The sequence below is a fragment of the Canis aureus genome, chromosome X (genome assembly GCF_053574225.1).
Source record: "Canis aureus isolate CA01 chromosome X, VMU_Caureus_v.1.0, whole genome shotgun sequence".
In the NCBI taxonomy this organism is placed as follows: domain Eukaryota; kingdom Metazoa; phylum Chordata; class Mammalia; order Carnivora; family Canidae; genus Canis; species Canis aureus.
In genome coordinates, this window is record NC_135649.1 from 79160420 (window position 1) to 79188366 (window position 27947).

The following is a 27947-nucleotide window of genomic DNA, read 5'->3' on the forward strand; positions in this document are numbered from 1 at the left end:
AATAGATGCCAACCGTGCAGGCAAATAAACTTTATTTCCACAGTACGGAGTATGTTGGAATAAATCTAGACCAAAAGCTGCCTGAATTTTAGACTTGTGCTTGGTCAGCTTTGTGTTATGATGGCCTTCTTGGGGGAGAGACATTGGCTTTCAGTTATGCTGTGTAGCAAATACATTATTAATAGGAGAATCGGTGTGTAAAGAGCTTTCATTTCACCTCTACCTCTGTCCATGTGTCCTAGTTGCTAATGGGAGAAACTTTATTTCTTCCTCTACCTTGGTCTGGGCATCTTGAGGGACCTGTGTACCATGAAAGATGACCTAGGTTTATACTGTGGGTTGCCCACTTTTGTGCCTTAGTAAAAAATGATTAAATGTCCTTAGTAGAAATGATTGTGTTCTGTGCTCAGAACATTTCTAGTGGAGTCTTATACATCATTTTCTAATTTAAAAATGAAAGTATTGTGTTGCCTTTGTTCTTACAACTAATTTATTTTTATTGGTTTAAAACAAAAGATACAGAGATGTATATGCATAATAATCCTTTTGGTTAGCAATGAGTTAACATTTTGATGTATACCCCTTCTAAGCAGTTTAAACATAGGTTTATATTGTTTATTTTGTTTTGTAACATTTTTATTTCACCATGAACATCTTTTAGTTATATAATTGTGTGCAGTGTTTATAACAGTTGGGTAATATTTCATTTTAAACCAATCCTTTTTGGACATTTGGTCCTTTCCAGTTTTTCACTATTACATATGGTCATGCAGTATAGATTCTTGTGGTTAAATATTTGTATACATCCTTATGATTTTCTTTGAATAAATTCCCAGAAGTGGAATTGTTAAGTTTTCCAGAGAACTGCAAGGATATGGTAAATTTTTTCATCATGAAGTGTGTTAAAAACAATGTAATCTCTTATTTTCAATTATGAGTTTGAGAGGTTTGCTTAAAAAATGTTTTAATTTTGGCTTAAATTGATTATAGTCTTATGCAACATATGGATGTAGGCCAGTTTTGTCTGGAGATATTCCTTTTCCATGCTTCTGAGTTGGCATGGCATCATAACTCCAGAATTTTTGCTTTAAGCGTTTTGCATGTTCTTCATTCTGTCTTGTTTATGTCAAGCATGTAGTGCTCAAGATTGCAACTTTAAGTTCTCACTTTTTGGGGGAATTTTTTTTCAGATCATAAAACAGAAAATCGAAAACATGAAAGTAGACAGGACTAAACTGAAAAAGACACCTACTGAGGCTGTAAGTATCCAGAAGTATGGTCTATTTTTTTCATTTTGGAAAAAGTCCTGACAGTTCAACTGTACTAATCTTCCAAATACATTATCACTTATATATACAAAGTGCAATAAAACAGCAGGTTGTCTTGAAACAGATTTACTTTTGAGCTTCCCTTGATTAAAAAAGTGAATAAGTTAGTCACTAGTAGAAAGTGAGCACTAAACTGTTGGTAGCTTTATGTACCTGAAGTAGCTGCTGTTCTGTGCATTGGAAGGCAGTGTGATATAATAGAAAGAGCAGATGTGAATTCAAATTCTGTCTGTATTTGGAAGGGGCGGACTCTTTGTCAATTTTATTTTCTAGAAAATTTAAGTGGTAACTTTCTTAACTAGATTTCTTTTGAGGCCAGTGTTGTAGCTTTTTTATTATTATGGATTCTTAATTGTACAATTCAGCTTAATCGGTATTAACCTGTATATTGGGTGACCATGTCAGTTTATCTATGTCAGCAGTAGAAATCCCAGCTTTAGTCCAATATTCAATCAGCTGGCTTAAACTGTATTTCGCTGTTAAGAAAGTATTGCATTGTTATGACACTTGTGTAGATCCTATTATGCTGTAGTTTGAGGAGCACAAGCTTTGGAATTAAACATGAGTTTGAGTCTTACTAGATTTTTGCAGGTGTCAAACAGAGTTGATAATTCTTCCTTCCTTGTGAAGCATATGCTTAGTAAAGTATCTGGCACATAATAAATTAGTTCATTTTCTAAATACAGGCCACTTGGTTTTTAAAAACTGACTGCCTGGCAAGTATCACCATGGATATCACTATTAACATTTTGCTATATTTCTTCTAGTCTTTTAAAGATTATTGCATGGACATTCTCCTGCCCTTTTTTATTAAGCAGTATACTAATGAATGTGAGAAATGCTGTCTTCCCATACTGTCCCTCATCAGCATTACAGATTATTTTTAAAATTTTTGTTAGTGAGGGGAAAATATTTCATGGTTCTAATTTGCATGCTTTAATTACTTATATTTTCAAATTTATTGGCTTTGTATTGGTTGTCAGACGCTCATGCTGTTCATTTTGTATTTGATGTTGGAATATCAGGTTGTTTCTTATTGAGTGCCATACATATTGAGTATGTTCGCTTTCATAACTGTTGCGGATACTTTCCCTTTGATTTTGTTTTTGATGTGTTTTGGCATCTTCTATTTTTGACAGTTATATGCTCAAATTATTTTGGAAGCCAAAGAGCAAAAAGAAAACTTGCCTTCAAAACTACACAAGTTAAAACAGTGGCATCAGTGTAAGAAAATAACTTACGAAAGGATCCTAGTGTACATGTGCATAAGAACTTCACATACGATAATTATAGGAATTACTGATTGGTAGAGAAGGACAATACTAGTCAAGAAACCATGTCAGGACAATTGTTTGACTTTTTAGGGGTGGGGACTATTGAAAGAAATTCTAGATAGACTGAAAGTCAAATATTTTTAAAAGAAAAATTATAGGGATCCCTGGGTGGCGCAGCAGTTTAGCACCTGCCTTTGGCCCAGGGTGTGTGATCCTGGAGACCCGGGATTGAATCCCACGTCGGGCTCCCGGTGAATGGAGCCTGCTTCTCCCTCTGCCTATGTCTCTGCCTCTCTCTCTCTCTCTCACTGTGTGCCTATCATAAATTTAAAAAAAAAAGAAAGAAAAAAAAAAGAAAAATTATAAGTGAAATATAGATGAATGTTTAGCTGGATGTTAGATGGAGATGGCCCTTCCAAGCATTAAAGCAAAGGAAAAATAACATTTTCTTTTTTCTAGTTTATTATAAGACTACAGTATATAATAACACATGCCATAAAAATATGTTGAGTGTTTATGTTATCATTGATGCTTCCAGTTAACAGTAAGCTATTAGTAGTTAAGGTTTTACGGAGTCAAAAGTTTTAGTTGGGTTTTCTATCGCAGGGGTAGTCAGCACTCCTGACCCCCATGTTCTTCAGCAGTGAACTGTAGTTAATATCTTAGGTAGCTACGTCAGTAGGAGGGATGAATGTCCCAATGACAAAATGGACATAGGTCATTTCGGAAAAGAACAAATTCAGTAAACTTCCAGAATAATTTAACCTTGTAGATTATCAGAGAAATGCAAATAAAATCAGAGAAATGCAAATAAAAAATATTTTTTCTTTTACCTACTAGGTTATTACAGGTTTGTTCTTGGGGTCACATCTGTATACAGATTCCTGGTTCACAACACTTGATAGCTCTTAGCAAATTACTCCTGGAATTGGAATTTTTAGATCATTGCCTATACATTTTTTCTTAAAGATTTTATTTACTTGAGAGAGCTAGAGTGAGAGAGCACAGAGGGAGAGGGAAAAGCAGACTCCTTGCTGAGCAGAGAGTCCGATGTGGGGCTTGGTCCTAGGACCCCAAGATCATGACCTGAGCTGACAGCAGAGACTTAACCACTTAACATCCAAGTGCCCCTGCTTGAAGATGCCTAGTTTTCTTGAGCAGCATATCCCATTTTTCTGTACTGTGATTAATACTAGGTATTATTTTTAAGAAGGACATTAAAAATATTTTTTTTTACTTTTGACCCCCTTTACCCTTTTTTCCCACCTGTGTACCACTGGCAACCACCAGTCTATTCTCTGTATATATGAGCTTGGGTTTGTTAAATTTTTTTGTGTGTGTTTTGAATTCTGTGTATAAGTGAGATTATATGGTATTTGTCTTTCTCTAACCTATTTCACTTAGCATAATGCCCTCACGGTCCACCTATGTTGTCACAAATGGCAAAATTTCATTTTTTAAAAAAGATTTATTTATTCATGAGAGAGACAGAGACACAGGCAGAGGGAGAAGGCTCCTTGCAGGGAGCCTGATGTGGGACTCGATCCTGGATCCAAGGATCACACCCCGAGCTGAAGGCAGATGCTGAACTGTTGAGCCACCCAGGCGTCCCTGGTACAAGACATTAAATGCAATAATACTCATTATAATCGCTAGATAAATAGGTGGTGTTAGCTCATTTTGCAGAAGGAGTACTAAGATTAAAGAAGTAGCTTACCAACTATCTAATTCCAAAGCCCATATATACTCTTTGTAGTAGTATCCTGTCTCTCGATATTTAAGCCCCTGTTATGTGAAATAAGTGCTTTAGTATGTGGCAAACATTTGAGCCTCACATAACCTAGGTTATTAGGTCTCTTTCCCTGGTAAGAAAACTGTGGCTGAAAAATTGGACTAGCTCATGATCAGCTTATTAAACATCAAGCTAGGCACTTGGCGGGATGAGCACTGGGTGTTATGCTAAATGTTGGCAAATTGAACTCCAATAAAAAAAAATAAACATCAAGCTAAGAACTGAACCCAGTTTTGTTTGGTTGCAAATCTAGGCCCATTTCCAGGATACCATACTGCTTTACAGAGAAAAAAGCAAGTGTAATCATTTCTAGCTGCCATCCATTAATAGGAGACTTCTCTGTTCCAGTCTCTAGCTGCCCTCCTCCTCCACTTTCAGAAACTTTACTATAAATTCTTAATCCACACCTTACTACCTGAAAAACAAGCCCTTTTCATCAGTAAAAGAGAGCAGGAATGTATGACAATGGAATCCCCTAAGAATGAAGTCCCAGTGTGTTACAAAGTTCAGAAGCTTTTGGCCCTCCTACAGTTAGGGGGTTTAATGTTGCAGAAGAATATAGCCAGTGCTAAACTTCACCTTTAACTGTGAAACCACTATGACTTTTCAGTGTTCCTCTGATTGAACATTTTTTATCAGGCATTCTAGTTAACTTTCAGACTGTGGTACAGGTTCTTTCATTTTTGTTTTCATTGATGTCTAGTTTCCTTTATTCCTATTGTCTGTACCCTTCCAAGTAGATTGTCTACATGTTCATGTCTGTCCAAGTTAAAAATGCACAGATGGATTGTTCTATTTTTTTAAGATTTTATTTATTTATTCATGAGAATACACGGGGGAGGGGGTAGAGACACAGGCAGAGGGAGAAGCAGGCTCCATGCAGGAAGCCCGACATGGGACGCGATCCTAGGTCTCCAGGATCACAACCTGGGCTGAAGGCGGCGCTAAACTGCTAAGCCACCGGGGCTGCCCTGGATTGTTTTATTATAAGATTTTCATTTAATCTCAAGTGTTTGGCAAATTTCCCATTTTTAAAGCAGCATATTCTATCAAAAGTTAAATTGTGGTGTTGGCTTAAAGATTCCTTTTCCCATTCTTGGTTTTTGTGTGTATCCCTCAGACTCTAAAACACTTTATGAATACCCATTTTTCTCAGCCTGCAGACTGCAGAGCCTTAATAGACAAACTCAAAGTTTGTAATGATGAGCAACTCCTCCTGGAACTGCAACAGATCAAAACATGGAACATTGGGAAGGTAAGTGAACCCATGCTCCCAAAAAATGGGGGGGGGGGCTCCTGGGACTAGTACATCATTTTGTATTATCTGATATGGAAAGAGAAACCACAATGAGGTATTATCATTCATCAATTACTTAATAAGTATCTATGTCTAGTGCAGCTCTAGGCCAGTAGCTTTTAGTTTGTGAATACCAAGGAAATTTTGAAAGAAAATGTGAAAGGAAAATTTTGCTACCTGAGGATGAGGAACGTTTCCATAGGTGATAAAGAATTGCAACCACAAAATTCCTTTATGTTAACTGACAACATGAGTTTGAGATAGTTAAAAGAATCTTTAACTCTAAAAATGAATACTTCTGAAAAAAATAGGTCCTGGCAGGGAGAGTCATTGTGTTAATAGACCTCAAAATGTAGCCAGAACTCCCTCTGAAGACCTGGTTAAGGTGTCAGCTAATGTTAGCACATATATATTTTGATGGATGTAATAACTCAGGTTTCTATGCCTCAGAGTATATTTCTCATATGGGTTTCTGTACTGGTGGAGGATTAAAGAGAAGCAAACGTGGGAAGAGAACTTGTTTGGGTGGCATGCTCAGCAATCCATTGTAGCAAAGCACCTGCATAGTACTTCTACTTATTCTTCTATATTCCTCTTTCTCTTCCCTTCTCCAGTGTGAGTTATACCACTGGGTGGATCTCTTGGACCGCTTTGATGGAATCCTGGCAGATGCTGGACAAACAGTGGAGAATATGTCATGGATGCTTGTATGTGATAGGCCGGAAAGAGAACAACTGAAAATGCTTCTCTTGGCTGTGTTGAACTTCACAGCCTTGCTCATTGAGTATAGCTTTTCCCGACATCTGTACAGTTCCATAGAGGTAGGAGAAGCTCAAGCCTATGTGATCTCTTTTCAGGTAGAATTGATCATGTCTAGAGATAAAGAAATTGCTATTTCTTACTGATAATTCTTTCCTTTTCATTATGGAGATCTGGAGTTTTCGGTGTCAAAGATCATACTTCTTGGATATAGATACCCTTCATAGATTGGTGGGAAGGTTCTTTACTGTCACCTTCACTCCGTCTTTCCAGATTCAAGAAATTAATGAGAATGTAATACATGTATTGAAGTATTCTTGGGAATTTGCAGGAACCGATCTTTGTTCCAGGTTATTAGAACAGCCCCAAATCACTTAAACAATTAGTTGATTTCCTTGACACATTACTCATTGCCTAAGTGCCCTGTTGTTAGTGTTAATTCTCCTAAGTCTTTGGTAAAGAAACAAGATTAGTACTGAAAGGAAATGGCTTGGGAAAAGAAGTGGAATAACAACTAAAGTATAGCACCCAGAGTGTTTTAAGTGAGGAATAAGCAGTCTGTTAAAGATAAAATAGATTAGTTGCAAAAGAAGTCCGTAGCCTTTAGGATTATCAGCAACCAGAAATACCTAGGTTTATTGCCAGCTAAATGACATAATGATTTTAACATTGACCAAATGCTCCAATATATTGATGAACTTTGATTTTATTTGAAAATCTAAGCAGTCACTCTTGGGTTACTGTTACATATACTATACTGTAACAGTCATAAATGCCACCAGCTGTTGTTGATGTCTTTAGCTTCTATATGAAGGACCCTGCATTTTAATTAGTTCCAATTTTATATTTGTCTGAAAGGATATAGAAGAAGCATAAAATTATTCTTTTTTCACAATACTTTAATCTTGTTGGAGACTTAATGTTCTTGAGTTCCACTATGTATTAAAATACCACATTTGTCTCTAGTAATCTGCTTTTTTCTGTGGGGACACCTGTGCAATTTTGAGCTGCTGCTCACTTTCTTTTTTTCTTTCTTTTTTTTTTTTTTTTTTTTGACTTTCTGGCTTGCTCCCAGATTATAAACTGCTTGAGGACAAGGTTGCATGTAGTAGGCGCCCAAATACTTATAGATTTTTTTAGTGTTAAACTTCTTGATAGCTTTGTATGTGTGAATAAATCTATTACTACATAGGCATTTTAAGTTTTCAAGGCCTGGTGTGCCTGATACCATGAACTTGCCCTTTTTGTTCCCTGTAGCATTTGACAACTTTATTGGCTTCCTCTGATATGCAAGTGGTGCTGGCAGTCCTTAATCTTCTGTATGTATTTAGCAAAAGATCAAACTATATCACACGCCTTGGATCTGACAAGAGAACCCCACTGCTAACCCGGCTGCAACACTTGGCAGAGGTGAGTCATTGGTAAAGAGTGGGAAGGCACAAAAATTGGACCAGTTCCTTTTCACAGGTGTTTTTTGCATTCTCAAAATGGATAGTAATCCCTAAGTTTACTGGCCTAATTGAATAGAATTCTGGGGACCCCCTTAATGAAGTTCACTCAAAACCTAAGAAGTATTTTCAATTGTTAAGCAATTTTGAGGGATTTCATGAATCTCTACTCAAAAAGCAGAATCTCTCTTTTTTCAAAAATGGCAACAGCTTTTCTAGAAAGTAAGTTTAGAATCAGCTTCTATTTAGGAAGAAAGTATGCAATCTGGATTTGAGTCTTGTCTCTGCTTATAAGCTCTGACACTAGTTTTCTCATCTGGGAATTTAGTATATCTACCTTAAGGGTAGTTTCAGAATAAAATAAAATGTAAGGTACTTAGTGATGTCTGTGCTCAGTAATTGGTTTGTGATGGTAGTAATTATAATTGAAGGCAAAAAAAAATCCTCTCATATAATAAAGTTCAACTCAACCAAACTGTTGCATATTGTTCCCACAGACAAATTGGTCATACATACTTAGGGTTTGAGAGAGATAGAAAGCTTTGTTAGAAAGCTTTCTTAGAAGAAAATTGATAAGAGGGGAACTGAGTGGGAAAAGTTAGAGGGGGAGACAAACCATGAGAGACTCCTAACTCTGGGAAACCAACAAAGGGTTGCAGAAGGGGAGGTGGATGGGGAGATGGGGTAGCTGAGTGACAGGCACTGAGGAGGGCACTTGATTGGATGAGCACTGGGTGTGTTATACTATATGTTGACAAATTGAATTTAAATTTTAAAAATGTAAAAAATAAAATTGATAAAGCTGACTCTTTAAAAGCCAATTAGTGATTGCCTCACACTATAACTCAAATATCAGGCTATTTTTAAATACACAATTCCTTAAAAATCATTTTTTAAAAACGTTATTTTAGAGAGGGAAAGAGAACTGGGAGTGGGTGGGATATGAGGAAGGGCAGAGGGGGGAGGGAGAGGGAGAGAGTCTCAAGCAGACCATGCTGAATGTGGAGCCCAACATAGGGCTTGATCTCACAACCCTGAGTTCACAACCTGAGCCAAAACCAAGAGTTGGACACTTCTTAGAAATCATTTTTTGAAGGCAGCCCTGTGTGGCTCAGCGGTTTAGCGCCACCTTTGGCCCTAAATCACAGGGTGTGATCCTGGAGACCTGGGATCAAGTCCCACATCAGGCTCCCTGCATGGAGCCTGCTTCTCCCTCTGCCTGTGTCTCTCATAAATAAATATCTTTTAAAAAAAGAAGTCATTTTTGAATGATACTAAACGTAACATGTATTGTGAAAATTCTAGGGCATACAGAAAAGTATAAAGAGAATATTAATCACCTTTAATTCAGCCAGATGGAGCTTACTTCAAAAGTTGATCATATTTTCTTGTATTTGCAGATAACATATATACAGATGTGTAACCTATCTTAACATAAATTTTTTAAAAGTTTTATTTATTCATGAGACACAGAGAGAGAGGCAGAGACATAGAGGGAGAAGCAGGCCCCCCACAGGAAGCCCGATGCAGGACTCGATCCCTTGACCGGGGATCACATCCTGAGCTGAAGGCAGATGCTCAACCGCTGAGCCACTCAGACATCCCTCTTAACATATATTTCTCATGTTATCAAAAAATGTAAGACCATTCAATATTGGCTCCCCAAGTAACAGAGGAAAAAGAAGCCAAATTGCAGTAGATGCTTCAAAAGAATTTGATAAAATTCAGGACATAAATAAAAACTAATATAAACTCTTAGAAAGCTCGGAAAAAAAACCTTTAAGTTTATAAATCATCTACCGGAAGTCATGGAAAACTGAACCATCTCAATTGAATTCAAAAGTTACTCAAAAATGCTATTATATTTGCCACTTAAATTTATAGTAGAGGTCCTAACAAATACAAGAGAAAAGAAAGACATGAAGGATGCATATTAAGAGAAAACATGGAGCGCCTGCGTGGCTCAATCAGTTTTGTGTCTGCCTTGGGCTCAGGGCTTGATTCCAACGTCCTGGGATCGAGCCCCACATTGTGCATGTCCCCTTCCCTCTGCCCCTCCTCCCCCTGCTCATGCATTCTCTGCCTCTCTCAAATAAATGAAGTCTTAAAAAACCTTGTTACTATTTGAAAGTGATGGGATTGAGGCTTTTGGTTTTCTGGGGAGACAGTATAAAATTATTAGAACTGATAAAAGTATAATGAGGTAGCCAAGTAGTAAACAATCACTATATAGGAACAAATATCTCCTCCATACATTAGTAATAACCAATTAGATGATTAGAAAAAGACTCCATTCATAGTTTCAACAAGTATAGTTAAAATAAGCCATAATGGGTAAAACCATACTTTTAAGAGAAGATAATGTAGAAGGTTATATTGTGATCTATTGGTAGGGAAGGAACTCTTTAAAACCCCAAAGCATAAATCTTACTGTAAAAATTCAAATTTTATAATAGAAAATTAAGACTTTCCCATTCAATGAAAATCATAACTCACTGTGATATTGGCATTTATATTGGAATGTAAATACATACTCCATACTGCTTCCTTGGACAAGAAAAACATCCATTGAGATAAACCATGTACTTACTGATACCTTTGACTAACATTCTGTTGTAGTCTTTGTCATGGACCAATACAACATTCAAACAATTGGTGGAATATCAGTTGGTCTGTGGATAACACTAAGCAGCTCTGCCCAAGATAAAACTTAGTAGAGTAATGATAGATCAATAACTGTTTAGCCATGTTTTAAAACTGTCAAGGGGGGACACCTGGGTTGTGCAGTCATTTGAGTGACTCTTGGGCTTCAAGTCAGGTTGTGATCTCATGGTCATGGGATCGAACCCCACATTGGGCTCTGCACTCAGCGTGTAGTCTGCTTGAGACTCCCCTCCCTCTGTCCCATCTCTCCCCAAAATAAATAAATAAATAAATCTTTTTTCAAAACTGTCAAGGAATTGTGTCATTGTAGTATATTTAAGGAACTCCTCCAAATTAACAAGAATAAACAAAGGCTATGGATAGATAATTCACAGACCAGGGAATTCAGCATATTTAATTGATGTTCAAATTCAGTAGTTTTTTTTTTAAGATTTTATTTATTTATTCATGAGAGAAGCAGGAAGCCCGATGTGGGACTTGATCCTGAGACTCCTGGATCACACCCTAAGCCAAAGGCAAACACTCAACCACTGAGCCACTCCAGCGTCCCTCAAATTCATTGGTAATTAGAGAAATAATAGCTTATTTCTTAAACTATCAGATTAATATTAGAAAACTGTGTAATGGTGTTGGGCATGTGAGGCTATAGGAAACCTTGGCTGGTACTCCTGAGTATATATCCCAAAGATGATACAACATTATTCCATAAGGTAACATCTGGGAGAACAATGCATCATTGTGGCAGTTAGTAGACTAGATAAGTAAAATGTGGTGCATGGGTATTATGGAATATGTAGCAGTTAGAAGCAGTGAACCAAATAATACACATAGCAACCTCAGTAACTTTTTAAAATAATGCTGGGGGGTGGCTAAACATGTTTATTGGTTAGTACTATTTCTGAAACTTAAAAATGTGCTCATCTCCTTTTGAAAGAAAATTAAAGGATAGATCTCAGAAGTGATCAGTGTTGCCTTAAGCAAGGAGAAAGCAATGTGAATGGACAATAATCAGATGATTTACATAAATAAGTAAAAGAAAATAAAGCTAAGGGATCCCTGGATGGCTTGGTGGTTTAGCACCTGCCTTTGGCTCAGGGAGTGATCCTGGGGTCCCGGGATTGAGTCCTGCGTCAGGCTCCTTGCATGGAGCCTGCTTCTCCCTCTGTCTGTGTCTCTGCCTCTCTCTGTGTCTCTGTCTCTGTCTATCATGAATAAATAAATTTTTAAAAATCTTTAAAAAAAAAGAAAATAAAGCTAACCAGCAGTATTTAAAATCTGTTAGAACAAAACTAAACCTTTTTTTACAGATTTAAAAGATGATAATTTGTTAGAGACAGGTGATACCATTTTTTGCATGGGAAGACTCAATATAGTAGAAGCCCTTTTAAAGATTTATTTTTAGAGAGGAAAGTGTGAGTGGGGGTAGGGGTGGAGGGAGAATGAAAGAGAATCTCAAGCAGACTCTGGACTGAGTGTGGAGCCTGGTGTGGGGCTCAGTCTTTACCATGACCCCTTAGATCATGACCTGAGCCAAAATCGAGTCAGATGCTTAACTGAGCAACTTAGGTCCCCCAGTATATACCACTTTTTTTTTTTTTTTATATACCACTTTTTAAAAACTAAAACACAAATGTCAGTTCCTTTTCCAATTTTTCTAATGTAAAGCCACAGACTTGACTTTGAGTCAGAAATAGTCTGTTCTCTTATTTATGTAAGTTATAACTGTCCTCTGATTTCTTTAAAGTAGAGCAACAATGGTGTAAAGACATTAGTTTGTAAAGTAACCTGAATAATTTACCCCTGGATCTCTTTTCCCTAATTTGACACTATTTATTTTAGCATTTTGCCTTTTAGCCTTTGCCAAATATTCAGATTAGTTTTTATAAAAATAGTTCCTTTTTCAGTTTAAATCATTGTTCTTTATATTAGTATTTTAACTTATATACAGCTGACATAGGTGAGTTTAGAGACACACCTGGCTTGGTACACCTAGAACTAACTGGCAGGAGCAAGAGTGACTGCAGCAAGGCTGCATTATTCAATGTTTTAAGTTTGTTAATTGGCATAGGAACAGACAAATATGTCTGCAGAATAAAATAGTAAGCCTTATAAGGAAAAGTGGGACAATTGAGGCGAAAATGTTTTTAGATCATTTCTTTACATTATTCACATACATCCTACAAATGTATTTAGAGGTAGGTAGATATAGGCAACTCTTTAACATCTTTCATGAGGAAGGATTTCCTAAATCAAGAAATCTATAAGTCTTTAAAAAAATTGACAGATTTTATGTGAAAATGTTAAAACTATTGTATGATAAGATAGTTATTTATAAATAAAAGGCAGATGACTTCTTAAACTGGGAAAAAATAGTTGCATGATATACAACAAAGGAGTGATGTAAATAGCTTCTGCAAGTCATTAAAATGTAAGTAACTGAGTAGAAAAACATGCAAAAGTACATGGACACATAATTCATAGAATATGAAATTTTTTTTAATTGGTCAGGAAAACATGAAAAATTGCACTAGGATTTATGGGGAAATGTGCATTATATGAGATCATTTTTTTACCATTAGATTAGCAATAATATCTATTATTGGCCAGGTTGTGGGGAAACTGGTACTTAAGGTACTGTTGGCATAAAAATGTCCTTTTGTAGGGTCACTTGGCCTGTACCTTTCATTTTAAAATGTATATACATTTTATTTCATCCAGTAGTTCTATTTTAAGGAAATTATGTTAGAAACATTCAAATGTGCACAAAAATTATGCTTAAGTATTCTCACTGCACCATTGAGAAAAAATTTTGAAGCATATTTAACAAGTTACAAGCATATATATGACTCTAAAAGAGTTCCTCAATGAAAGGATCTCTTAGCAAGAAAAGTTAGTTGAAGATCCCCATCCATGGTTTTTTTTTTTTTAAAGTCCCAAAGTAAAACTATATTAATAAAGTGTCAAAAGTTGCAGATCTTAATAGTAAGCTTAGAAAAGGAATTGAATTGGGGGAAAAGATGATGGGTTCCACTTTTTATATTCTCTACTTTGTATGTTTTATAGTTCTAATGTATTACATATTTTATAATTAAATGTAAGAATTTGTAATGGCTTTGTAGAGGTATTTTTAATGCCTGTAACATTCCATTGTTTGCTATAGTTTAGTTGTTACCTAATACAATGCCTACTATATGTAATCCTCTTAAATACTCTGAGGGTAGGAATTCTTACCTTCATTTTGTAGATAAAGAGTATGAAGTTAAGCAAGGTAAAGTGATTTGCTTATAGTCTCCATAGTTAGGCAGTGATTTGGGATTTGAAACTAGATCTTATTTGCTTATATGTGCCATACCCTTTCCAAGGGATGTGCCATATTGAATGGTTTTCAGATTTCAGAACAAGCTTTACATTTAGAGATGGAAGAAGAGTACTCTACTTAATCTGGTATTTTGTGTAGAGCTGTAACAGCATGTATCAATTAATTTAAGCTAATACTTCATATTTTATTAAGTTAAATGTTCTGACCATTTAGAAAGAAAAAGTTAAGATGCATACTATACTTTTACATGGCACACACATATACAAAGTGCAGAATTTTTTTGCTGCTGTTTTTGGGTAGTTCAAGATCATCATGTTCTTTTCTTCTCACCAGGAAGGATTGCTTAAATGATTGCTATTACAGTAGTCTCCCACTGTCTTATCCTTATCCTCAGGGGATACATTCCAAGATTCCCAGTGGATGCCTAAAACTGTATAGTACTGAAACCCATATATACTACATTTTTTCCTATACATACCTGTAATAAAGTTTAGTTTGTAAATTAGTCACAGTAAGAGATTAACAATAGTAACTAAAAATAAAATAGAAAAGTTATAAAAATGTACTGTAGCAAGAGTTACATGATTATGGTTTCTCTGAAAATAACTTATTGTACTGCATTCACTCTTCATCTTATGTTGATATGAGATGATAAAATGCCTATGTGATGAAGTGAGGTGAATGACTAGGCATTATGATGTAGTCATCGTGATATATCCTTAGTTGACCATCTGACAATATGTCAGGAAGATCATCTTCTTTCAAACTGCTGTTGACTGTGGGTAACTGAAATCCTAGAAAGTGAAACTGCAGGTAAGGTGGAACTGCTGTATTTTCTGTTGTGTTCTGGACTCCTTTTGCCTTTGACAGATGTGCTTCCTTTTTCCTCTGAATTGGGCTGACATAAAGACTGTAGATGGAAGGTTGATTTTTAAGTCCCAGACAATTCCGAATCTTGATGGGTGCAATAGACTGCAACTTTTGTTACTACATTATGTGCTTGATGCTTTGTTGTTGCAAATAAGAGCATCTTACAGGTTTTTGAGGGATTAGGCATAATATGCTAGATGTTTAGTAATAGTAACTACTGTTACTCAAACTCCCTATTAAAAATTTTAAAACTTAGTTATTCTCAAAAACGTAAAATTCTCTAAAAATGTAACTTGTTGACCTTGGTTGCTTTCTTCTACATGTTCTTTTGAAATATAACAGTTCTTATAACAGTAGTCTTCAGTAGACATTTTGCTTCATGTTTCTTCATTTTTTAGACTGCTTCCTGAATCTGAATTCTTTTTGTTTATGTATACCCTGTGAAACAACTAGATGTATGCACTTGCATATGATTAAGAACGTGGGTTTAGAAGGACCTAGTTCTGTCAACAGATACAATTAATCTGTTTATATATCTATAAATTGGGGATTATAATATCTACCTCATAGATTTTAGGTATAAACTAAATGAGGTCATAAATAAAACTCCTATGTTTAATGTTGATCATGTTGGAAGCACATAAGTGGAAGCTATCGTTGAAGATGGTTGTCAACACATAAACTACAGGATAGTCTCTTTTATATTTACTTTCTTTTAAAACCATATATATACATTATTTTACATAAATATATACATATTGCCACACTTTTTTGGTATAGTATTTTTTCTCTTGGGTCATCTTACAACCTAAAATGTATCCTTGTGTATATATTTTTATCTTCATATTGACATGTTTAGGATATTTTTGTCACTGAATTACAAAGACAGGACATTTTTGTAACTCAATTTTCTTATTTATTTATTTTTTTCAATTTTCTTATTTAATGGTTTGTTAAAATTTTGCTAAATCACTTCTATATCATTCTTTTCATGGCTACATAATATTCCATAGTTTGGGTGTTCCATAATTTATTCAACTATTTCCCTATTAATGCATACTTTTTTTTCCTTTTATGAACAGTGTTTGCTACATTAAGCAATCTTATATATATGCCCTTACTTACTGATACTTTTGATTCTGTGAAAGAGTCCCAGCAATTTCCATGTTACTTTAATTGGCCCTTACTTGATGAGTAGTGAATTTGAGCATCTTTTCGGGTTTGGCTATTAGGATTTGCTCTTGTGAATTATCTGTTCATTTGCCTGTTTTTCTCTTGGATTAAGTTGAATCGCTTTTAGAAAAAAATGTTAAACATCATGTTTTGGTCTTTATGAAAAATGACTTTGTATGTGGTATCTTCTTCTCATGATGGTTTTTTAGTGATTTCATTAACCCAGTGATGTGGGCCAGTTGTAAGTATGAACAGTGGGTTAGTGAACTGCAAATGTAGTTTGCAGTTCTCCAGGAAGGCTTATTGAATTGTTAAAAGCCAGTTGGGTTTTTTGTTGTTTTAAATTTTTTTAAAAATTTAATTTAGTTAATATATAATGTATTATTAGTTTCAGGGGTAGAATTTAGTGATTCATCAGTTGCATAGAATACCCAGTACTCATCACAAGTGCATTCCTTAATGCCCATCACCCAATTGGCCCATCCTCCCCCCACCTCCCCTCCAGCAACCCTCAGTTTGTTTCCTGTAGTTAGGAGTCACTTCTGGTTTGCCTCCCTCTCTGTTTTTATTTTTCCTTCCCTTCCCCTTTGTTCATCTGTTTTATTTCTTGAATTCCATAAGTGAGATCATATGTTTTTTCTCTGACTTATTTCACTTAGCATAATACTCTAGTTCCATCCACATTGTTGCAAATGGCAAGGTTTTCTTTTTTGATGGCTGAGTAATATTCCATTGTATATATGTACCACTGTTCTTTATCCATTCATCTGTCAATGGACATCTGGGTTTTTTCCATATTTTGGTTATTGTGGATATTGCTGCTATAAACATTGAGGTGCATATACCCCTTTGAACCACTGTGTTTGTATCCTTTGGATAAATACCTAGTAGTGCAATTGCTGGGTCTTAGGGTAGCTCTTTTTTTTTTTTGGTAGCTCTATTTTTTAACTTCTTGAGGAAACTCCATACTGTTTGCCAGAGTGGCTGCACTCCGGAAAATTTGCATTCCACCAACAGTGTAAGAGGGTTCCCCTTTCTCTGCATCCTCACCAACATTTGTTTTCTGAGTTGTTCATTTGAGTCATTCTGATGTGAGGTGATATCTCATTGTGATTTTGACTTGTATTTCCCTGATGCCGAGTGATGTAGAGCATTTATTTGTGTGTCTGTTAGCCATTTGTATGTCTTCTTTGGAGAAATGTCTGTTCATGTCTCCTGTCCATTTCTTGACTGGATTTTTTGGTTATTGGGTTTGATAAGTCCTATTTTTTTTTAAGATTTTATTTATGAGAGAGAGCATAAGGAGAGGGAGGAGGGATAGTTGGAGAAGGAGAAGAGAAGCAGGCTCTCCACTAAGGGAGCCCGGTGCAGGGCTTGATTCCAGGACCCTGGGAAGTTCTTTATAGATTTTGGATACGAGCCCTTTATCTAATATGTCATTTGTGAATATCTTCTCCTGTCCTTTAGGTTGCCTTTTAGTTTTGTTGACTGTTTCCTTTGCTGTGCAAAAGCTTTTTATCCTGATGAAATCCCAGTAGTTCATTTTTGCTTTTATTTCCCTTGCCTTTGGAGATGTGTCTAACAAGAAGTTGCTGCAGCTGAAGTCAGGTTGCTGCCTGTGTTCTCCTCTAGGATTTTGATGGATTCCTGTCTCAGAGTAAGATCTTTCATCCATTTTAAGCCAGTTGGTTTTGTTGAAGGTCTAGTATACTGGTTCTCAAACTTGAACGTGTATCAGACTAATTTTATTAAACCATAGATTGGTCTCTCTTCTCTGTTCACATCCCATTATCTCCTTCCCCCTCCAGTTTCTGATTCAGTAGGCCTAGGACAGGGCCTGATAATGTGCATTGTTAACAAATTTCTAGGTGATACTAAGGCTACTGGTCCAGGGAACACAATTTGAAAACCACTGGTCTAGTTTATTCCTTCTGTGTAAAGTTACAAACTCTTACTGAATTCTTAACAGTTCCATCTCAAAGTCCAGCTTTTTTCATGATGTCTGAATACTTAAATTCTTTAGAAAATCCCATCTAGTGAGGTGGTGTCAAATATGTCTCTATGGCATGGTTGATAAAATAGTTACTTTATTGAGTGTCAGTAGATAATGATTGCTTAGAATCATGGTAACACTACAGGGTAGGTGAAGATAATGAGATTCAGAAGTTATATTATTTTTGGGAAAAGCCTATGAGCTTTTAGCCTCTGATGAAGTTATTATTTGCTGTTACTGTCTTAGGTGTTTAGGGTTACCATATATATAGCCTGGCTTTTATTCCAAGCCTGGATGTGTCAGTCTGAGACCTGGCTCTTGAATCCACACCCAACCCTTCCAGTTAGTACCATTCAAGAAGTACATGACCAACCCTATGCTGGATGTAGTACAAAACCTGTTATTTTCCTTATAAGCTCACATAGTTGAGAAAGCAGATATTTGTGCATAATAAAAAGGACAAAGAACTAGTTATTGTGAGTAGTACTACTAAATACCATAGAATCTCAAACATTCCATAGATTTATTTTGTTGGCTGCAAAAGAAACTTTTCCTTACAATAAAAATATGTGCTCCGTATTTTAACAAATTGAGAAGTGTACAGAAGATAATTTATTATAATCATGTATCCTTAGCATTTTGGTAGATTTTCTTAGTCTTCTATGCATATTTCTTTACATAGCTGAGTACATGGTATATATAATTTTATAACTTTAATATCCTAGCATCAGTGTTTATCCCATATTTGTATAATTTTGTGAGAAATGTTTCTTTGTGTTTAATATAATGGTAATATAAATGTCACAGACTTTCATGAATCAGGTTTGGCTTGGCACATGGTTTTTTAAGGATTCCAGCTTAGCATAACTTTCTGATCGTTGGTGCTTGATTTTTATTAGGTTATAAAAGATAGGAAAGATTTTGTGGTGACACAGATAACAGAAGTATGGTAAAACAATTAGTTGTGACAACAGAAGAAACAAAAGGAGAACAATTGCGAAGTTGTATAGCCTTCCAAGCTTATTCTGCCTTGTAGATTCAGATCCTTGGTTTGACCTCAGTCTCATACTTGGTCTCTTCTATGTGGCATCAAATGTTTGTTATCTTTTATCCTCACAGTTATCAGCGAATTCCATGTTTCTTCCCTGCAAGCCCTGGGAATAGCCAAGAAAATAGAAAATGTAATGAGGGAAGTACTTTTCTTACTGGGTATTTACTTTTTAAATAAAGCTGTAGGAGTTAAAGTAGCATGGTAGTAACAGTGGAATTCAGTTGAACATTTCTACAAACAGATCCAATACTTAGGAGTTGAATTTATAGTAAAGATGACATTTTGCATTAGCAGAAAAGAAATTATTCAATAAATAATAATATAGCAGCTGGCAAACTGTGAGGCATTTAAAGTAGATTCTACTTCATCAAAGTAAAATTAAGATGTATTAAAAAGTTGAGTGTTGAAAACATGAAGCTAAAAGCATTCAAAGAAAGTATAACTATATGTTCTTCTGTTGTTTGGGGTGGACAGTCATTTTTGGGAATGAAACTAATACCATAGAGAAGAAATTGATATTAAAATACAGTTTTATGTCTTCTGTAAATGAATATTTTGAATGCTGTAAAGTTATGCCATCATATGTGTATCTCCATTTACAGAACATTTCTCATTGTTTGGGTTATTTTTCAGTATTTTTCTATCATGAATAATGCCACAGTGAATCTCTTAAATGCGTCAATATTTGGCAACATGTGCTTTTATTAAGTTCTTAATGAATGTTTGTTTTGGCCTTGTAATTTACACATTCTTGTCTCATTTAATTATCAGAAAGATGCTATAAGTATCATTTTCTCAATTTTAGGCCTAAGCTTGATTTTGAGATAAAGATAAAAAAAATTGACTACTCTGTTCTGGCTATCAAAGATGAACATAATAGTCAGCTGCCTTAAATTTTTCCCTTTTTACTGGTTCTCTCCTTATTTATATGTACATTTGAAAAAGAGCAAGAGAAAGCAAGAAAGTACACTTTTTTTTTGGTCAGTCTAGCTAAAGGCATGTCTATTTGTTAATTTTTTTCAAAGAACCTAGTTGGTTTACTTCATTGTATCTCTTTCTGTTTTCTGTTTCATTTATCTCTGCTCTACTTTTTACTGTTTCCTTCTTTCTGTTTGCTTTGGGTCTAGTTTGCTCTTTTTTTTCCTGGTTCCTTAAGTTAGAAAGTTAGGTTACTGATTTAAGATCTTTATTTTTTTAATGTAGGCAATTACAGCTGTGCATTTACCTATAAGCACTGCTTTCAGCGTATCCTACAAGTTTTAGTATGTCATATTTTGATTCTCATTCATCTTAGGGAATTCTCTAATTTCCCTTGTGATTTTTTTTCTTTTACCCATTGGTTGTTAAGAGTGTGTGTGGTTTAATTTTTACATATTTATAAATTTTTCACATTTCCTTCTGTTTTATATTTCTATTTTCTTTCCATTGTCTTGGAGAATATAATTTTATAGGATTTTATTCTTTTAAGATTTCTTGAAGTTTGTTTTGTGGCCTAATATATATATTCTGGGAGAATGTTTTATGTGTACTTTAGAAGAATGTGTATTCTGCTGCTGGGTGAATTATATATACTTGTTATGTCTAGTTGATTTAATGTTCAAGTCTTCTAGTTCCTTGTTTATCTTTTGTCTAGTTACAGGTATTTGCCCTGTGGATTAGACTAACACTTGATTATTAAAGAGTTAGTTTGAATTAATACTAACTTTTTATAGTACACAAAAACTTTGCTCCTGTATAGCTGTTGCCCCCATTTTGTGTCATTGCCACAAATGACATCTTTATGCATTGTGTGCCCATCAGCATAGATGTATAATTATTATTTTATATAGGTGTCTTTTAAAACACGCAGAAAATGAGGGTTTACAAAACTAAAAGTATATTAATACTGACTTTTATAATTTACCTATGTAGCTAACCTTAATTGGTGTTTTTCATTTCTTTTATGTGGGGTCAAGTTACTGTCTGGTGCCCTTTCATTTCAACCTGAAGGACTCCAGCTAGGATTTCTTGAATCATGTACCAGTAACAAGCTCCCTTGCTTTTATCTGGGAATGCCTTAATTTCTCCTACATTTTTGAAGGATAATTGTGTCAGATACAGATTTCTTGATTGGCAGTTCTTTGAATATGTCTGTTCTAGCACTTTGTCTTCCAACTGTACTCTGAACTCCATGGTTACTGATTTTATTGAGGATCGCTTGTACATGACAAGTTCTTTTTCTCTTGCTGCCTCAAGATTCTCTTGAATTGGATTTGTAGATCATGTCTTTGATCAAATTTGAAGCATGATTTTGACAGTTATTTCTATGAGTAATTTGTGTGCTTCCCTTCCTCCTCTCCTTCTGAGAGTCATTATGCATATGTTGGTACACTTAATGATGTCCCACATACTTCTTAGACTTACTCTTAATTTTCCTTCTTTCTGCTCTTTAAACTGGGTAATCTCAATTGACCTAGCTTCAGATTTATTGATTTTTTCACCTTGCGATACTGATTTGTGAATATATGTGTCTCAGAATTTTTATGAACATAATACATGTTTAGTTTTGAAAATTAAGAAAATACATAAAATTGTAAAGAAAATGGCAATTGTCAGTCACCATCATGTAGATAAAAATAACGGATAGCATTGTGTTTCATATGCTGTTTTTCCTTCCACATAACCCATGGTGGGTATTTTCCCACACCACTAAATATTCTTAGAAAAACTAATTTTAAAAATAGAACTAGCTTATGATCCAGTAATCACATTACTGAGTATATACCCAAAGAATGCAAAAACACTTATTCAAAAGGATATATACACCCTTATATTCATTGCATTATTTACAGTAGTCATTTTATGGAAACAGCATGTGTCCATTGATAGATGAATGGATAAAGATGTCCTATATATACACAACAGAATAATATTCAGCTATAAAAAGAATGAAATCATCTTATTTGCAACAACATGGATGGTGCTAGAGAGTATAATGCTAAGTGAAAGAAGTCAGCCCGAGAAAGACAAATATCATATGATTTTTTATTTCATTTCAAAATCATTTCCCTATGATTTCACTCATAGGGAATTTAAGAAACAAATAAGCAAAAAAAGAGACAAACCAAAAACCAAACAGATGGTTGCCTGAGGGGAGGTGGGAGAGGTAGGTGAGGTGGGTGAAATAGGTGAAATGGATTAAGAGTACTCTCCTTGATGAGAACAGAATAATATATGAAATTTTTGAATCACTGTATTATATACCTGAAAGTAATTTAACACTATGCTAACTATACTAGAATTAAAATAAAAATGAATAGGGGCATCTGGGTGGCTCAGTGGTTGAGTGTCTGCCTTTGGCTCAGGTCGTGGTCCCGGGATCCTGGGCTCGAGTCCTGCATCGGGCTCCCCACAGGCAGCCTGCTTCTCCCTCTGCCTATTTCTCTGCCTCTCTCTCTCTGTCTCTCATGAATGAATAAATTAAATCTTTAAAAAATGAATGAATAAATAAAATGTGTTAAAGATTTTAAAATAATAAAGTTGAATTCATTTCAGTACATTTTGAGGAAAAAACAAAATTAATTTTTAAAGACTAGGCAGTAGTCTTGGCTTCTAAACTGCCTCCTGGTCCTCCTGAGTTTCCACAACTGCCCTTCCATGTCTTGGCTGGTACCTCCTCCTGTGCTCAAGCTCTGAGTATTAGAGTGGCTCAGAGCCCCACCCTGGGCTTTCTCATATAATTACTGCCTCAAAATCTCTACTTCGTATCTAATAGATACCTCAGTTGTAATGTGTACAATATCAAACTTCTGATCTCTCATCCCATTTGCTTCCCCCAAGTTCAGTCTGTTCTGTGTACCTGGCCCTCTTCCTTTCCTGGACGGTGTTAGCTGCACTCTTCCTGCAGGATCTCTACACAGCTGTGTTCCCAGTTGTCTCTGTGGCTTGCTCCCTCATCTTTTTTTTTTTTTTTTAATTTATGATAGAGAGACAGAGACACAGGCAGAGGAGAGGGAGAAGCAGGCTCCATGCCCGGAGCCCGTTGTGGGACTCGATCCCGGGACTCCAGGATCGCGCCCTGGGCCAAAGGCAGGCGCGAAACCGCTGAGCCACCCAGGGATCCCCTTGCTCCCTCATCTTTAAGTCCTAAGTCTGCAGGGTCTTCCCTAACATCCTGATTTATTTTTTTTAAGATTTTATTTATTTATTCATGACAGAGAGAGAGAGAGAGAGGCAGAGACACAGGCAGAGGGAGAAGCAGGCTCCATGCCGGGAGCTCGACGCGGGACTCGATCCCGGGACTCCAGGATCACGCCCTGGGCCAAAGGCAGGCGCTAAACCGCTGAGCCACCCAGGGATCCCCCCTAACATCCTGATTTAAAATTGGAACCCTCTATGTACTCCGTATCACCCTTTTTGCCTTTTTTTAAAATAGCACATAGTACCATCTGATATTCTGTATATTTAATTAGGTTTGTTGATTCAATCTTCCTGCTTACATCTGCTGTTGAAACACTTAAGTGAATATTTTCATTTCTGTTATTATGCTTTTCAGTGCTATAATTTGTATTTGCTTCCTTTTTTATAATCTTGTGGATATTTATTTGATGAAATACTCTCATGATTTCCTTTAGCCCTTAGAAGCATATCTAAAATCATTTATTTAAAGTCTTTGCCTATTAAATCCAGTATCTGGACTTAGGGATAGTTTCTATTTTTTCCAGCTTTATTGAGGTATAATTGATATATATAACATGTAAGTTTAAGGTGTACAACATGTTGATTTGATACACATATATTAGAGTGATTTCCACACTAGAATTAATGAACACCTCTTCACCTCACATAGTTATCATCCGTTTTTTGTGGTGAGAAGATTTAATATTTACTCTCAGCAATGGCAAGTATATAATACAATATTGTTAACTGTAGTCACCATGCTGTACGTTAGCTCTCTGGATCTTATTTATCATATAACTAGAAGTTTGTACCCTTTGACCAACATCTTCCTATTTACCCCAAGCCCTTGCCCCTGGAAACCACCATTCTGTTTCTATGAGTTCAGCTTTTTAAAAATCCACATATAAGTGATAGGATACAGTAATTGTCTTTCTCTATCTGATCTGACTTATTACAATTACTGGAGTACCCTCAGGGTCCATCAATGTTGTCACAGAAGGCTGGAATTCTTTCTCATGGTTGAATAATACTCCAGTGTGTGTGTACGTGTGTGTGTGTGAGAGAGAGAGAGGGAGACATCTTTATCCATTCATCCATAGATGAACACTTAGTTTGTCACCCAACGTAGGTTATTGTGAATAATGTTGCAGTTAATAGGAGGGGGAAGATCTCTCTTTGATGTCCTTGTATTATTTCTTTTGGATATATACCCAGAATTGGGATTGCTGGATCATATACTATTTTTAATTTTCTGAGGATAGCATTTTCCATAGTAGCTCTACCAATTTACATCCCCACCAACAGTGCACAGGGGTCTGGTCTCCAGATCTTCGCCAATACTTGTTATCTCTTTTTGATAATAGCCTAGATTCTAACCGGTATGAGGCAATATCTTTCTGTGGATATGATTTGCATTTCCCTGATGATTAGTGATAACTGAATGCCATTTCATATACCTCTTGGCTATTTCTATGTCTTCTTTGGGAAAATGTCTACTTAGTTCCTCTGGGGTTTTCTTGTTTTTATTTTTTTAAGCTTTTTTATTCATGAGAGACACAGGGAGGCAGAGATATAGGCCCAGAGAAGCAGGCTCCTTGCAGGGAGCCCAAAGCAGGACTCGATCCTAGGACCCTGGGATCATGAACTGAGCCAAAGGCAGTTGTTCAACCCCTGAGTCACCCAGGTGCCCCTCCACTGCCCTTTTTTAAATCCTATTTTGTGTGTATTACTGAGGTGTATGAATTCCTTTTTTTTTTAAGATTTTCTTTCTTCATGAGAGACACAGAGAAAGAGGCAGAGACATAGGCAGAGGGAGCCCGATGTGGGACTTGATCCCAGAACCCTAGGACCACACCCTGAGCCGAAGGGAGACACTCAACTGCTAAGCCACCCAGGCGTCCCTGTATGAATTCTTGAGTGTTCCTTCTCACTTATTTTTGCCCTTGTTGCTTATATTTTTGGTATCCAAAAAAAGTAATTAGCAAGATCAGTGTCAAGGAACTTTTACTCTGTTTTCTTTTAATAATTTTACTGTTTCAGGTCTCATGTTGAAGTCTTTAATCCATTTCAAGTTCAGTTTTTGGATGGTATAAGAAAGGAGTCCGATTCATTTTGTTATCCAGTTTTCCCAGTACCATTTATCAGAGTGTGTGCTTTCCCCGTTGATTATTTTTGTCTCCCTTTCAAATATTAGTTGACTATATATGTGAGGGTTTATTTCTGGGCTTTTGGTTCTGTTCTGTTGGTGTACTTATCTGTGTTTATGTCAATACTATTCTTACTGCTTTACCCTTATAATAATGTTTGAAATCAGGAAGTGTGATACCTTTAGCTTTGTTGTTCCTTCTCAGGATTGCTTTAGCTATTCAGGGTCTTTTGTGGTTCCACATAAATTTGAGGATTTTTTTTTCTATTTCTCTGAAAAATGTCATTAGAATTTTAGTAGCAATTACATGAAGCTGTAAATGGACTTGGATTGTATGGACATTTTAACAATGTTCTTGGGATTGTATGGACATTTTAACAATGTTCTTGTAATTCTTGAACACAGGATATCTTTCCATTTGTGTCTTTATATTCTTTCATCAGTGTTTTATAGTTTTCATTGTATAGCTCTTTCACTTTGGTTAAATTTACTAAGTATTTTACTGTTTCTAGTGCAACTGTAAATGGGATTGTTTTCTTTTTAGAACTTGTGGTTTTTTTTTTTTTTAGAGAGAGAGAGCGAGCAGGAGGGTAGGAGCAAAGGGAGAGGGAGAAAGGGAATCCCAAGCAGGCTACATGCCCAGCGAAAGCCTGCTGTGGGGCTCAATCTCACAACCCTGAGCTGAAATCAAGAGTTCAGTGTTTAGCCAACTGAGCCACTCAAGCTCCCTGGGATTGTTTTCTTAATTTCTTTTTCATATAGTTCATTGTTAATATATAGAAATATGACTGATTTTCTGTATGTTGATTTTATATCCTGCAACTTAACAGAATTTATTAGTCCTAACAGTTTTTTGGCAGCGTTTTTAGGCTTTTAATACATAAGATCATATCATTTATAAATGGCGACAGTTTTACTTCTTGCTTTTTGAAACGGATGCCTTTTATTTCTTCGGATTCTATTTATTTCTTGCCTAATTGCTCTGGCTAGGACTTCCAGTACTATATTGAATAGGAGTGTTAAGAATGGGCATCCTTGTCTTGTTCAGGATCTTAGAGGGAGAGCTTTCATCCTTTCACCATTTGAGTATATTACCTATGGGCTTGTCACGTATGGCCTTTATTAAAACATTGAGCTTCTATACCTCATTTTTTAGTTTTTATCATGAAAGGCTATTGAGTTTCTGTCAAACTTTTTTTCTGCATCTGTTGACATCATACGGTTTTTGTCTTTTATTAATGTGGTGTATCATATTTATTGGCTTGTATATGTTAAACCATTGTTGCATCCCAAGGATTAATCCTACTTTGATAATTGTATATGATCATTTTAATGTGCTGTTAATTTGGTTTGAGAAGGATTGGCATTAATTCTTTAAACTTTTGGTGAATGTACCAGGAATACCATCTGGTCCTAGGCTTTCCTGTATTGGGTGTGTTTTGACTACTGATTTAATCTTCTTATTCATTATTGGTCTGTTCATAAGTCCCTTTTTTAAGTTTTTTGTTTTAATTCCAGTTTAGTTAACATACAGTGTTGCATTAGTTTTACGTACTGCTGAATCTGTATAGTGATTCAGCAATTCTTTACATTACTCAGTGCAATCCCCACTACCTATTTCACTCATTTCCCCATCCACCTCCCCGCTGGTAACCATCAGTTTTGTTCTCTATAGTGAAGAAAGAATCTGTTTCTTGTTTTATCTCCCTCCTTTTTCCCCCCTTTGCTTGTTTTGTTTCTTAAATTCCATATATAAGTGAAATCATAAGTAGTCTCTTAATCCTTTCTGTGATATCATTTGTAATGTCTCCTCATTTCTGATTTAAGTCTTCACTCTTATTTCCTCAGTCTAGCTAAAATTTCATCTCTTTCATTTATATTTTCCAAAAAACTCTGCTCTTGTTTTTATTGACCTTTTCTGTTTTGGGGGGCGGTCATCCATTTCATTTATTCTGCTGCGATCATTGTTATTTCCTTCATTCTACTAACTTTGGGGTTAGTTTGTTCTTTTTCTAGTTCCTTGAGTTAACAAAGTTAGGTTGTATATTTGAGATTTTTCTGTTTCTTACTGTAGTAATTTATCCCTATAATCTTTCCTTTTAGAACTGCTTTTGGTGCATCCCCTAAATTTTGATATGTTGTGTTTCCATTGTCTTTTGTCCCTATTTATTTATTTATTTGTAAAAGATTTTATTAATTTATTCATGAGAGATGCAGAGAGAGAAGCAAGCTCCCTGCAGGAATCCTGATGTGGGACTCCATCCCAGGACCCCAGGATCAGGACCTGAGCCAAAGGCAGACACTCAACCACTGAGCCACCCAGGTGCCCCCTGCCCATATTTTTAAATTTCCCTTTTGATTTCTTTTTTTTTTTTTTGATCCATTGGTTCTTCAGGAGTGTATTGTTTAGTTTCCATATATTGTGAATTTTCCGGTTTTTCTCCTATTACTGATTTCTGGTTTTATACCACTGTGGTTAGGAAGGTTACTTGTTACAATTTCAGTCTCTTAAATTTGTTAAGACTTGTTTTGTAACTTATCATCCTGTAATCTATCTGGGAAAAAGTTCTATGTGCATTTGAGAAGACTGTGTATTCTATTTCTATTCAGTACAATGTTCTGTATATTCCTGATAGGTCCATTGATGTAAGAAAGTATAGTGCAGTAATTCAAAG

The 27947-nt window shown here is 35.7% G+C and overlaps 1 protein-coding gene across 16 annotated transcripts in view; it reads left to right on the top strand.

The window, feature by feature from the left end:
• Positions 1-27947, top strand: part of HUWE1 (HECT, UBA and WWE domain containing E3 ubiquitin protein ligase 1) — a 172454-nt gene that overhangs the window by 40950 nt on the left and 103557 nt on the right. For all 16 annotated transcript variants that reach the window (XM_077887718.1, XM_077887705.1, XM_077887712.1 and 13 more), the window contains 4 exons: positions 1191-1259; positions 5551-5649; positions 6306-6512; positions 7708-7860. In XM_077887718.1, coding sequence (XP_077743844.1) covers positions 1215-1259; positions 5551-5649; positions 6306-6512; positions 7708-7860 — 504 coding nt within the window. In that variant the 5' untranslated portion in view covers positions 1191-1214. The remainder of the gene's footprint in view (positions 1-1190; positions 1260-5550; positions 5650-6305; positions 6513-7707; positions 7861-27947) is intronic.